Raw genomic sequence first — 14,491 nt, 5'->3', positions numbered from 1 at the left:
ATGAGTTGAAGCCTGAAAATTTTAACAATTTATAAAAGACGACTCTTTATAAAGTCGGAAAAATACATCTGTACATACATATGCCTTTATAGTATGTATTCATGGGTATATGCTTGAATATTGCACAAAGTATTTGCAAATAAGCCGTGCTAGTATACTTTTATTGTTATTATATGGACAAATATACAAAAATTCTATCAGGTAGATGAAAGCAAATTTTTGGTTCGAATATTCTCAAGGGTGTGTTTGCATTTTTTTGGCAGTCTTCTAATGGCAAATATTCGCCATTATGGACGGCCGGCATGGACATAAACATGCCAAAATGTCAACTTAATGCTATTTGCAAATTAATTTTTCAGCCATTCGAATTTCTGTCAAATGGAGTTTTTGCAGAGTACAATACTTTTACATATTGCTATACACACACATTTTTACTCACATGCAAATGAGACACATTTATATATTTATGTAGTATACCCTGCAAAAGATTGTGCGACTAGTCCCTTGGGACTAGTGAATAGTTGAACACTTATTAGTCGCAACTAATCTCATACGGATAAAATTGGAAATCAATTAGTCTCGGCTCATCTCTAACGGCGAAGTATGTTTGTTTTGAATTACAACCGAAAATAGTTTTTATCGAAAACTCAGCTGCTAACAGCACCATCAGTCTGCATGGCTAGCGACTCTGGCATCAAAGACCGTTCGGGCGTAGGTTCATCCTAAATGCATTACCGCTTGAAATTTAATCGCTGCACACTGACTGCATATATACTATCGAAGACCTGGGTTCACCACAAACCCCGCGCATTTCTTTGGCGCCTTAACTGTCTTAACGGGCGGATCAAAGATGAAATTCAGTGTTTGTCGGTTTGGGCCGAGACCAAAAAGCTTCGCCAGTTGCGGATTTGCGCTAGTTGTTCATCCCTAATTCGGATAGGTACTTATGCACTTGATTCTTCGTCCACTAATGGGTGCGTAGTTGAAGGATCTTTTCACCGGAGCGTCGTCATCCATGCGTACAAAATGTTCAGGCCAGCGCAAGCGTGGTGGACATATGTAGGTGGCTTTTTCTGGGAGATCAAACGCAGTATTGTCTAACTTTATCATACGAAGGCCAGACAGAGGTGGAACCGCACAAGATCGTATAGGATAACCCGACAGTTCTGGCTGACAACAGCGAAACGGCCGCTAACGGACTGAGGCTGATCGACTTCGCCCGGTCTTCAGCATTAAAGATCTATCAGGCTACATGGCGATCCGCAGATCGTAAACCTGGAAACCAAATTGATCATGTTGTTATGGATCACTATCTCGTTGCAGCCAAAATATGCCCTCAACTCTGTACCCTAAACAAAAATTTGATTATTTCTCCGCCACTCAGCTCTCAAACCAGCTCTCTGAGAGCGCTCGCCTACAGACCGATAAATGCGGGCAGTGGAGCCATGCCGCTGCAGAGAAAAAGATGCCGCAGGGCTACGATGCGATCGGATATAAATCGAGCAATCTACATAGTGAGCCTAATGGTCTGATTATGCATACTTCGCATAACTTCGCACAACTTCGCATAAACTTCAAACTGTATTTTCGTATGTACTTTGTATCTAATTTGTATGTATTCCATTACCCAGAAATTAGCAGAACTTTTAAAAACTTAGGGATCTGTTGAGTTTAGATTTTGCTTCACATTTTCTTAAGTTACATTTTTATTGCACTGATACAAATGGTTGTGCGAAGTTATGCGAAGTATGCATAATCAGACCCTAAGAGTGAAGCGAGGCGTATTTTTTGGAATAAAAAGAGAAAACCTGAAATACGTGAGCTCGAAAGAGAGAATATGAAAGCGAACGCTCATTGGAAGGCATGGGGGGGGGGGGGGATAAACAACAAAGCTGCTGGAGCTGACTGCCTGTCAGCTGAGCTAATCAAGTACGACATTTGATTAGAGGCAAGCGTTATCTCGTATGCAGAATTCGGGATTACAATCTTCTGTTAATTTCTTAATAATTGTTGATATGTCAAGAAACTCTTTCTGGCAACACTCAGTCATCGGCATTCCTGGCTCGAACCTCTGTCAATTGGAATTTTCGCGTTTGAATTTTATATTCTCGACTGAAATTTATAAACTCACTTACATTTTATTTTATTTTATTTCTCGTAGTACATACATATATCTTTTTATTTGTTCTATAATGTCCATAATATCTTTCTAAATGTCTCCGCTTTATTTAGATCTGTTCGTTAATTGAGCTATTTCGAAAATACATTGTATGTTTTTGTGGATTCCTAAAGTGTTTGCGCTTTTGGCGAACTCATTCATTATGAATTTTATTGACTTGCTCTTTCATTCTAATTATACCCCATATTAATAGTTTTTTTTTCAAAATTAATCTCTGCATAAATTCTTCATTTTTATTAACAGCCAAAATTTGTTCAATACGATGAGCTCGCTGTTGAACCAGGCACTCCCCGATATTCACAAATGGTCCGAGAAAGTAGGCGTCAATGCAGGCACGTAGGTCAGAGGCAGTGTTGCCAGGTTGCCGATTTGGTTGTCATTTTGAAGATTTTTTACTGCCATGAAGATTTGACGATTTTGTGACCCAGTGTCGATATTTCTTTATGTGCAAATTTGGCTGGTTCCCAACTTTGAATATAGTTACACAGACAACTAAAAATTGCAGTGTAAACACTTGTTGAGAGTTTACCATTTCTGCTAATACATAATTGTCGTAACGAAATTATATCATGTGGCAGCACTAATTGTAGTTATCGATAAGTAGTTTTGTTCCTTGTAGCATTACTATTTGTGCAGGGATTTGCGGGATTTATAATTTGCACTGATGGCAATAATAGAAACTCCTTTTCTTGACCAGTATTGGCAGTATGTATTTCTTTTTTTTTAATTAATATTTTTTTACAAATGTCTAGCCCATTATACATACCATAGCCCATTATACATACATATAACACCGTGCGATAGTAAATTTTACACAAAAAAAAAATTTATATATTTGCGAAACCATGGGCCAAATATGGTAAAATTGCTTTTTTAGTTTTTCACTCTGACGTCAGTAGTTCAAAAATGATTTAGAAAATTCAGCAAAATGTGCTTAGAGAACAAGTATTGGTTTCAAATTAAAGAGAAAATTCTGTAGAATTTAATCAGATTAAATAATTTTGGTGCATAAGGACTGGTACGTATTGAAAATGTGGTTTAAAATTGTATCCTTGAAATTTAGCAATATTGGTTTTTGAAAAAATTATATGTTAAGGACTTATATAAACTCGATAACATCCTCGAATTTCGTCCTTCTAACTTTATCAGCTAAAAAAGATACCTATTCGTCCTTGTGAATCCAAAAAGTTTAATTTTTTTTATTCTAAAAAATTTCCTCATTTCATTCGGTACCCATATATTTTATCTACATTGCAATGAATTTTTTGGAATTAAAGGAATTTGAAATTACAAAGTCCTTTAAAATAAATCCTGACTTTAAATAAAAAAGTAGATTTCAGACCCATTTATTTATTACTTATTTTATGGTAGGAGAGATAGAAACAATTTTTTCTATTTAAGTTGTTGAAAAGTAATGAATATCTAAATCCCGGGACTAATCCCGGGATACCGGGATCGCGATACATACATCTCGAAAATCCGGGCATCATAAAAAGCGAAAAAATTAACTACCCTAGTATGTATGTATATGCTTCGCTTCTATTACTGCGGCGATATCGTCTGCGAATTCCTTTCTTTTTGCTCGAGGAGGCATATCGCTAAGCCCCTGTATATGTTTGTTTGTTTGTTTGTTTGCGTACTTTAACAAATAAATTATTACATCCTGAGGCCATTCATTTACTTACCCCCAAATAAATGTATGAACGAAATTAACTGAAATTTATACAACCAAATTGAATTTGCACTTCCAAGCTCCGAGCAGACTCCATCCCAATTCCCCAGAGAAGCAAACAATGCCACAGAAAAATATATCTACGTATGGACATACATACATATACCTACTTCCACAATAAACAGCAACAAATAAGCAACAACAAAATTCATGAAACAACGGCAACAACTCGCAAAAGCGATGGCCGCTTGTGGCAGCTGAGGCGATTAAGGCGGAGCATAAACACGTGCGAGCGAACAGCAAACAACAAAAAAAAACGCTTGCACACGCACACAAATGCATTTAGCTGTAAGCGCGTTCAAAGTCAATAAGTATGAGCTGCTTCGGCAGCTGTCCAAAGAGTGAGTGAGAAAACTAGCTTGCGCTTGGGTTGGCAAAAAGTATCTATACGCATACAACGACGAGTAGATAAAACACTACAAATATAAAGAGGGGTATACATATGTGCATATTGTGTGTGTGGGAAAAATATTAAAAAATAAATAAAAAGTGATTCTGCAAAGAGCTGGGCGGTGTTGCAACAAAGAGCTCGCATGCGCTTGGCCGATGGGACATCTTCTGAGCTTTGCCAGCGCTTTAGTTTATGCGGAAGCGTATTTTAAGTACTGGTCGGCGGTACTTTTTCATCTTTGCGCGCAAATCGATACGAAGATGCATACACATGTATGTACATAAAAACACAGCTCCCTACAAGACATTGCTGAGCACTTTAGGCAAAAATTCTCACACATTTACACTTTTGTTTTTGTAGTACGGCATAAATGAGTAGTTTGACTATTAGTACTGAGGACTTTCTGATGACAACATTGAGGGGAAAGTACTCAATTTTTTCCCATGGCCTGAACGAAAATGAGGACTTTGATAAGCACTTTTGTGATTAGGGATAATGATAATATGAGTACTCATATGATACTTAGCTGTCTTGTAGGGCTACTACGTATTTACATGCATACATACATAGTGTAAAGAGATTTTAACACAGATCGATGGATTATCGAATCGCGATTTATTTCTGTTTTCTGCTGTGTTAGTTCGTTGCGCTCGGAAAGATTTCAGATACGATTATTGTATGTTTAAGTGCTAATATATGTATGTATGTATTTTCGGAATCGAGGTGGCATCGGTCGTCGGTGTGACGCAAGACAGCACGCGACAAAAAATGCAACAATAAAAAAAGAGGCATAAAAAAGTATGTGTGTGAGTGCGTGTATATGTGGTAGGGGGGTATTGGCGTGCAAGCAAGCAAACATACATACATACGCATATGGAATTACAGCTTGAGTGTTGTTTCGGCTTGGCGTTTCCCCCTTTTCCTGCAACAGCCGTACGAACAATCATTTGAGAGTTCTCCATTTTTGTTTTTTTCTCATTGTTTTTGTGTTTCCGCCAAATGTAGCTGCTGCAGCCGCAACACACACGCAACGAATGCAAGCCACGTACGTCTCTGCTGAATTTGTATTGATGTGCAGCCAAACACTGATTTACTACCACACAGATCTGTAGATACATATTGTTGTAGTTGGAAGCTTATACATGGGCAAACTTAAACTTGCATGCATATTTACATACATACATACATACATATCTATACACAAAAGCATGTATGTAGATATACGCGTCCGCATGCCTTCCGAGACCATTCAGTTTTATCTGGCGAGTCAGTAAATATTCGTGAGATTTACAATACGCTCACAAAATATTGACTAGCTAGCTTTTAGCATGGCGGCAGTATTTCGTTGGCGTACATTAGCGTGAAATCGCGGCACGCTTTGTTTGTTGCACATTCCGTTGCATTGTCAACGCTACGAATGCCGTTGTGTTGGACGCGCGCGCAAAGTGCACAGAAAAGTATCTAAAAACGTGCGATATTTGAACGCGGCGCAGATAACGCTTTGTGTAAGACACTTAACTTTTTTTTCCGTATTTTTGTTTTGTTTTGTTTGAGAAGAGTACTACGTACCGCCCAATTGTTTTCGGTTCATTGTGTCAAATAGCATTGAGAAAGAAAAGAAAAAATCTTAAAAAAAAAAAATAACAAAAACAAGCCAACGGAACAAACGCAGTGACGCGGCACAACAAAGGCTGCCGCCAACAAACAACAAGTAGGTATAGTTAAAGGCATACAGCGCAGCGCTTACATTGAAACAGTAGCAGAAGAATTATTGTTATTGCCACATCACATCCGCCGCCGCCGCCGCCGACGTCGACCATTGTTATTGACAACGCGCTACTAGCGCGCTACGTTGGGTTTGGCACAAAAGCAATCACCGGCATAGCTACGGCCACATCCACCACCGCATATATCGTACGTAACCCCCGTCCTGCTGCTTAGTGCGTCCCCACCTCTAATTAACTGAAAATCGCCTCCTGAAATATTCCTTCGGTCTTTTCAATTGTGATTTTTTTTCTTCTGCTTTTTTCTTGTTACACGCCGTCGCATAATTTCAATTGCATTGTTGTCTGTTGTGCTCTGCCATACGTCGCTGTCGCCGCAGACATTGAGTCGCCATTGAAAATTTGTTGCTTTCATCGCTGACTGTTAACCAACCGCTCGCCCTTAGTCGCCATTGTTGCTGGTCGGCCCTACATAAAGTAGCATATTTCATCATCCGTGGCCAACGTCGCCGCCGCCGCCGTCGCCATAGCAACCATGTTGGTACCGCCGGATATGCTGGCTGCGCAGACGCGCATGATTTATCAGATGAATCGCTATTGCGCGGAGCGTGTTCAGGCGCGTATGTTCAAAACTGCCACGGCCATACGGGAAATATGCAAAATCGTTCAAGACATTTTGAAAGAGGTGGAATTGCAGGAGCCGCGCTTCATCTCCAGTTTGGTGGAGTGTAATGGCAGGTAAATATTCGTATTAAATTTTAATATTTATTACGGCACGTTTGTGAAAGAGAAATTTACATAAAAGATTTTATTTTAGTGTTAATTCATGATTTTATATTGTATCCACAGTTATTTTCTTAGAGCGGCTAAAAATTTAGATAAACATACGACAGCCACATATTGACAAGTTTTGAGGATTTATTTTGTTATTATTAAATTTTAATTATTTTTTTAACATAAATAATGGTTTATTCTATAACAAAAACCATATAAATCCAAGTTTCAAACTTTTTACAAAAATTAAAAAAATTAACAAAGTTTCATTAAAATTTCACACTTTTTATTCAGAATTTTGTAGATAATTTCGGGGTATGCAGTTTTACAGACCACTTAATTCTAGTAAGTGTAAAGTCTTTCGAGCAATTTTTATTGTTAACGGTGTTATGAATTTTATTTTTCAAAACACAAAAAAAATTTCCAACATACATACAAATTTACTTCTTATGGAAGAAAATGAGTGACAACGTCAATTAAAAATTTATCCAAAATTCACGCTATTTTTTAGCCTCTTAAAACTTCCACTTTTTTTACATGCTAGAATTGAATGGGATATAAAACTGCGTACCCAAACATTTTCTGAAAATTCTGAATAAAAAGTGTGTGTGTGTGTGTTGATGGAACTTTGCCGAATTTTTGCAAAAAGTTTGAAATTGCGATTTGTATAGTTTTGTTATAGAATGACATTTATTTAAAAAAAATCAAAAAATTGGCAAAATTAGTTTTTCGCGCTATCTGTCAGGATTACATGAAAAGTCTGAAAATTAACGCTTCAAAATAATTTTTTTTAAGTTTCAATACGACCGTTTTTCACCGAAATACATCTCGTCAAAAATCACCGCATGCTTTGAATTTTCTTCTGCTCCCTTTATTTTTTGGGGTAGCGTATTATCTGCCTACATTGGTAAATAAAGCCAAGCCAACATGTTTTTTTCTTTACTATCGAAACCAGATAAATTTTCGTGGACTCCTACTTAAAAGTCGTGAATCCCTAAACTAGAGAATGCAGGACAGCTAAGAAAGAAGTGCTGAGATGATTCCACCACGATATTAAGTCGCACCGCGTGGGTCGCTAAAGGACAATGTCCGGTCAGAATACCTGTAAAAATCGAGAGCTGGCGCTTATGCAGCAGCAGAAGCTCCCTGTGACCGCCTGCGGTCAACAACCGGCCAGAATAACCGTATAACTTTGCATATCGGGGTTTTCGCTCAGCGCCCGATGAGCCGACGGTCAGCCCAAAAGCCAATTCATCAGCCCTACAATTTTCAGTAATGTCACTGTGTCCTAGAACCCAAATCAGCTTGATTTGAAAGTATTAGTAGGCAGTTGAGAGAGAGGTGTTCAGGCATTCTCCAACCAATTTCGATCGTACCATTAGCGATCTCAGAGGTCGGATCGGCTATCAGAGAAGATACTTACCCTCCTAGTCGGCAAAATATTAGCGCGTTGTCAGTCGGCTGCCTCTTTTACAGCGGCTACTTCTGCCTAAAAGACGCTGCAGAGATCCGTCTGACTGGATATTAGATCTGTTGAGAGTTCCTGACAGTAGGCACCTTCTCCAACTCTACCGTCCAGCTTCGATACGTCCGTGAAGACCTTAATTGGACCTTTTATTAAGAGATTGCCGTCCACCGCTTCGCGCCTTGGGGGGATCTGCATGGAGAGGGATGTTTGATAGAATTTATGCAAGAAACATAACTTGTCGGTAGAAGAAATCTGAGACGTTTGTTATTAGCGTAAAAATGTTTAATAAAAAATGTATTAAAAAATGAACAAGTATATATACCTTGGCTGCCCCCTACAACAGACTATAAATAGCCTAGAAAAACAAACTCAGGCGATTTCTATACCTTAAGCAGAGGGTATCGAGGGAGCTCCATTCATCTTCAGCTGCTCTATCTACCCGGTGTCCATCATAACGCCTTCCTGAGACGGGTACACACACTTTATTTTACTGTGAACGGTGAAAAATATTTAATATTTAAGTTACACTCATACGAAAATTTAATATTCGCCACGAGATATCACTTTGATACCAATCTATGCCTACTAAAACGAACAACTATTGCCATTTTTATTACTCGTATTAAGAAAACGAAGGGAAGGTTTACGAGAACCATGGAGGGTGTGAAAAGTAATGCGTCTTGGATTGGGCATAAATATTTTACAAAAACAAATACACAATATTTCTTCTATGTATAATACATGAAAGAAGAATAGTATCGAGTGCTTTTACTTGTACTCGTTTGCACGGACGGTTGATCGAACAACTCAGGCGGAAAATAGTCACTTATTATTGAAGACACAGAAGCCATTAAGCGCCTACAGACAGCTGCTCTGAGGTATACCCGCTTATCAGTACGGTCGGTCTGGTTGCTTGTCTACACTCTAAAAAGTGCATGTAAAACTACTACTGAAAAATGTTTATTTTTCAACCAGAATCTATTCAAGTATACGCACAAGATGTTCAAGATTTGGTTTTGAACATGAGTTGTTTAAAATATACACATGAAATGTTTAAAATTACAAACATTTTGAAAGTAAAAATATATTTTTTACAATTAATAAATACTAAGTGCCAGGGGCGCACGCAGGAATATATTTTTGGGGGGAAAGGGTTTATACTTCTAAATATATATCATCAGCAAATACCCAAAATTCGCTCTTTAAAATACATTTATGAAAGTTTTATTTACAGTATGAAATAAATAAATACACTTTTTAAGTATCATCAATTGCATTTTATTTACATAAAATTTACAAAGAACTCAGACTATTTAAAACCGGCTTCAAAAAAGGGAAGGTTATCAATTCTTCGGAGTATTTTTACTTCTTTAATTTATTCCACCGCATAACTTTGCACCGCGTGAACCGATTCCAATAATTATTTTTTTTTACGGGAAAGATGGTACCTTAAGGGTCGTCTCGTAATTTGGTTAGATCCGATCATTAAATCATGAAAAAATTAACGGTTGAGGATGCACTCAACTTTCAAAAGTAATACAAAATTTTACAAAAGAATTCTAATATAAATAAATTAAATAACTTCACTAAATTTTTACACTTTTTTATTCCTTTTTGTCGATTTCTGGTTTCTCATTTTTTAATACTTCGAATAACGAAAATTTAACTGAACTTGTATTTTTATCATGTAGCTCATTTTGGTGGAACGAATTCGAAGTTAGCAAATTAAATCTTCGAATGCTTATTAAGTACATATCAGTGGTAAACATTTTTAGCCTGTAAAGTGTAAAAACCAACAGTAAGTGAGTATGCATTGCATATTTTTAGGACAATGCTTTCATTCGCAGTTAAACTTCAAAGAGCTCTCAAGAAAAAAGAAAAATTCTTACAAAATGACGCACTAGAAATGGAAAAGAAAATTTTTTCTATCAAAATTTCTTATATCATAATAAATTTACCCCCAAAACCCATCCCTTGTGTGCGCTACGTGACAAATTTGATATGTAAAAGTAAACAGACAGTGTTTAATTTTGCACACACTAGGAGAGGAAACTGGTTACCTCTCTTTATATGCGTAAATTTAAACGAAAATTTTTTAGAGGAAGTTTTAAACATTTTATGTGTAAACTGTGAAAATGTGAACAATAAATGTTTAAAACTCAAAAAACAAATTTGAAATTTGTCCTACGCCACACATATGATAAGTAAAAGTAAGCAAGCAGTGTTTAAATTTGCATTCATTAAGAGAGGAAACTGGTTACCTATCCTAATATGCGCAAATTTAAACAAAAATTTTTTAGAGTGTACTTATGGCTCCTTCCTACTTCTTCGATTTGTCAAAGTAGTATGGGTTGTGCAATTTGTCCATCAAATGAGACGTTAACACGAGCCTACTTGAGTTACGTGCTAATTGCTGTGGTTTGTCTTCATACGTTGACTTTAATGACTTTAGTACAAAGAAGTAAATACCTAATGTATGAAAAAGTTTTGTATGTAAGAATGTACTATACATAGTATGTATGTTTGTCTTTAACTACATTTGGATGTGCGTGTATACCTATATACATATTTACATATACCCACAAATGTAGCTCTTCTATAAAAGTAGATTATTGATGTATACAACATATAAAAATTTATATCTGAGTTAAATTTGTAGCTCTCTCCATTTACAGATTTGAAGGCGTCCAAGTAGTTTCACCCAACGAATTCGAAATCGTCTTATATCTTAATCAGATGGGCGTTTTCAATTTCGTCGACGACGGTACAATGCCCGGCTGTGCTGTGCTTAAGCTCAGCGATGGCCGCAAACGTTCCATGTCGCTGTGGGTGGAGTTCATTACGGCATCGGGTTACCTATCTTCGCGCAAGATACGCTCACGTTTTCAGACATTGGTGGCACAAGCGTGTGACAAGAGTATTTATCGCGACATGGTTAAGATGATCGGTGATACAACGGAGGTGAAGTTGCGCGTGCGTGAACGTTTTGTGGTACAAATAACACCGGCATTCAAATGCTCGGGCATATGGCCACGTTCGGCGGCACATTGGCCATTGCCACACATCCCCTGGCCACATCCGAATATAGTTGCTGAGGTGAAAACCGAAGGTTTCGATTTGCTATCCAAAGAATCCATTGTTATGCAGAATAAGAACAACAATGCGGCCATGGAAGGCGATGCGTGGGTGTTGAGCTTCTTCGAGGCGGAAAATCGACTATTGCAAGGTAAATGCTTTTCTGGCTGTGCTAATTTCAAACGAGGTGATTCTTTATTTACTTTTATGTATTAGACTTGCAGTTGTAAACGTAGCAAATTCGATTAAATTCAGGAAAAGCATGAGGATGCTCGTATGTAGGTATCATCTCTCCAATTGCAAGTGCGTATGTACATTAGGGTGGTCCCAAAAAAAGTGAAGTCAGGATTTTAATGCTCTCACCCCCTAAGATTGTTCTATACCGAAAGAAATTATAGCCCTGTTTTTTTATTTTGAAATATAAAAAAATATTTAGAGGTCGCTCAAAGCTTTCCATCTATTTTATAAGGAAAAGAGAAACCATTTTTCGTAGAAATGGTATATAATTCTTGAAAACCAAGAGTTTTTCATTGGAAAACTCTGTTTCTCTTCAGGAGGCTTCCAATAATACCCTATAGTTTATTTAGCCATATTTGGTATTATTATTGGAGGTCTCCAGAAGAGAAACAGAGCTTTCCGATCGAAAAATATTGATTTTTAAGAACTCTATACCACTTCCACAGAAAAAAAAAATGTTTTTTCCCCCTCACATAAATGTAAGATGGCTCTTCGAATTATAGTCATGCAAGCATACATATTTCAAAAGGAACATGCAAAAGTTCGATAGAGAAACGCTTCAACCTATTCTAAACTAGTTCTGCAGTGCAAGTCTAGACCGGAGAAAATGATAACGAAGATGTCTCATTTGGCCAGAGAGGGCACATTCAGGTATAACTTGGTTCGCAGCCACTTATAGCTTTCCCATCTTTAGCCATTTACGCAACCATATGAAACTGGGTGAATATTATTCTTAAAATCCATATTTCCCTTTATGTGAGATTGCTGACTGGTCACTGCTCGTGGTAGAAACACCTCTGTGATTAGACGGCGGAGCACTTGTTTGTGCTTCTGCTCTGCGTTTGCAACGATTAGGTTTGAGGCTTTTGGCAGTGAAGTGTTGAGAGGCGAACGGCTGAGCTATTTAACCACCCAACAATGATACATATCACCACTTAAACAAGAGAGCCATGCCGAGAAACCCCTACCTAGTCGTATAGAGGCCAATGTGTGTGCTTTTTCGACAGTGCAGAAACGATTTCGGCTCAATTCTTTTCTTTATTGCTCAAGCACTAAACTTGTATTTGAGGCTTTTGAATAATAAAATAATTATTGATGTCTTCGAGTGTTTCTGCCATGAGAAGGCAATTTTCGTTCTAATACTCGTATCAACACTCGCGAAATTGTACATCTTTTAAAGTTGGGTTCTTATTGAGTTCTTCCATTCCTCTGAAATCAACTTGCGCAGATCATGAGAGCATCTAGGGACTCGGCTCTACAGTATCTGGTAAGTGAGGTCGATAGGTCCAAGTAGTTCAAGTAGATTTCTCTGTTAAACTCCTTAGGCATCAAGGCGGCTTTGATGATAGAACCTATCGATCTGCCTCTAAGCCACTAATTCATAGAGGCATTATACTGAATGAAACTGATGTAGCTTCGGCGAGACCTAAGAGTTAGTACGATCGAAGGATGCCCATGTCTGGCGTCTTGCTATGGTTGTATGTATCATGAAAGAGTTCCAGTGGTTTGCCGCATTCTTGATTGTACTAAGTACATCTGCTTGTGCGGTTCAAAGTTCTCGAACAAAACGACTTTATATAGCATTTTTCAGCAAGATCGGAGAGGGCTTGTAACTAAGGGCTCATCAAAGTGTCCATTAACCCGATGAACACGTAGAAACTTGTGAATGAATGTGCAAAGGACGAGTAACTGCTAATTTCGGAATCAAAAATTATAGTAGCCATTTATTTTAGTACCCCTTGAAGCGACTTAAGATGTCCATCCCCTTAATTTTTGGGCAGTAGTCGGATAAGACTAGGAAAATGTCCCTCGGAAAAAATTAGAAAATGTCCATCATGAAACACATGAATATACGTATATGTATGTATATTTATTGCACTCTAAACACTAATATCTTCTACCCCTTCCAGGTGGCTGCCGTCGACGTTGTTTAAGTATTCTCAAAACCTTGCGTGATCGTCACCTCGATCTGCCTGGCAATCCGATCACCGCATACCATCTAAAAAATCTGCTGCTCTACGAATGTGAAAAGCATCCGCGTGACTTTGAATGGGACGAGGCGTGTATCGCTGATCGCATCAACGGCATCTTCCTACAGTTGATCTCATGTCTACAATATCGACGATGTCCACACTATTTTCTACCGGCACTAGACATGTTCAAAGGCAAATCGCCCAGTTCGCTGGAGCAGGCGGCCAAGCAGGTTTGGCGTTTGACGCGCGAAATGTTAACCAATGCAAATGCATTTGAAAAACTTTAAAAGCAACAACATATGTAGGTATATAAAGTGCATACATGTATTTATTTAACCGAAAACTAAATAAAAAAATTTAACAAGAAATGCAAAAACGAAAACAAATGCAGCACATTAGCATTAAAAAGGCATTAAAAGTCGAGCGATTGAAGCAAAAGGAAAAGGTTAACAATGCTAGCATTTGGAAGTACGCGTATATCGAGGTGCTCAACGCTAATGTTTTTTATGGATCGCGCTTTCATGCGTATGCATGTATGTACATTAGGGTGCACCACTCTCCATACAAAAAGGCGAGAAATGTTTTCCAAAATTTATTATATTTTAAGACTTTCGCCAAAATTTTAAAATGTTTCTAAAAATCGATTTTTTTTATAAATAAAATTTGGTTTTAAAAATATGTTTAACCAAAAAATCACCTCAGATTACAGAGATTTTAAACCTAAATGGTATACATACAAAATTTTAAAAATTGTGTCAAAAGAGTCAAATTAATGAGGTTTTGGTGAGGTATTTTCAAATCGATCCAGCTCACGAAAATCTTAATATTTTTGTGCAATATTTTGGCGGAAGCCTTAAAATAAAAAAAAATATAATTCCGGTAAAAGCAACTTCATTTGGTGAGGCACCTTAATGTGCATACATACATTTACATCTATG

General features: G+C 37.6%; 1 protein-coding gene across 1 annotated transcript; it reads left to right on the top strand.

The window, feature by feature from the left end:
* Positions 1-5,568: 5,568 nt before the first annotated feature.
* On the top strand, positions 5,569-14,117 carry LOC108377037 (protein mab-21-like). The gene is made up of 4 exons (XM_017633300.1): positions 5,569-6,216; positions 6,407-6,764; positions 10,944-11,494; positions 13,491-14,117. The coding sequence occupies exons 2-4, from the start codon at positions 6,562-6,564 to the stop codon at positions 13,838-13,840; spliced, it is 1,104 nt and encodes a 367-aa protein (XP_017488789.1). The 5' UTR covers positions 5,569-6,216; positions 6,407-6,561; the 3' UTR covers positions 13,841-14,117.
* Positions 14,118-14,491: the final 374 nt, after the last annotated feature.

Source organism: Rhagoletis zephyria, unplaced genomic scaffold, assembly GCF_001687245.7.
Source record: "Rhagoletis zephyria isolate East Lansing unplaced genomic scaffold, Rhagoletis_zephyria_1.1 Rzeph_scaffold_11353, whole genome shotgun sequence".
Classification (NCBI taxonomy): Eukaryota; Metazoa; Arthropoda; class Insecta; order Diptera; family Tephritidae; genus Rhagoletis; species Rhagoletis zephyria.
The sequence above is the reverse complement of the archived record's forward strand: the minus strand, read 5'-3'. Positions and strand labels throughout refer to the sequence as shown.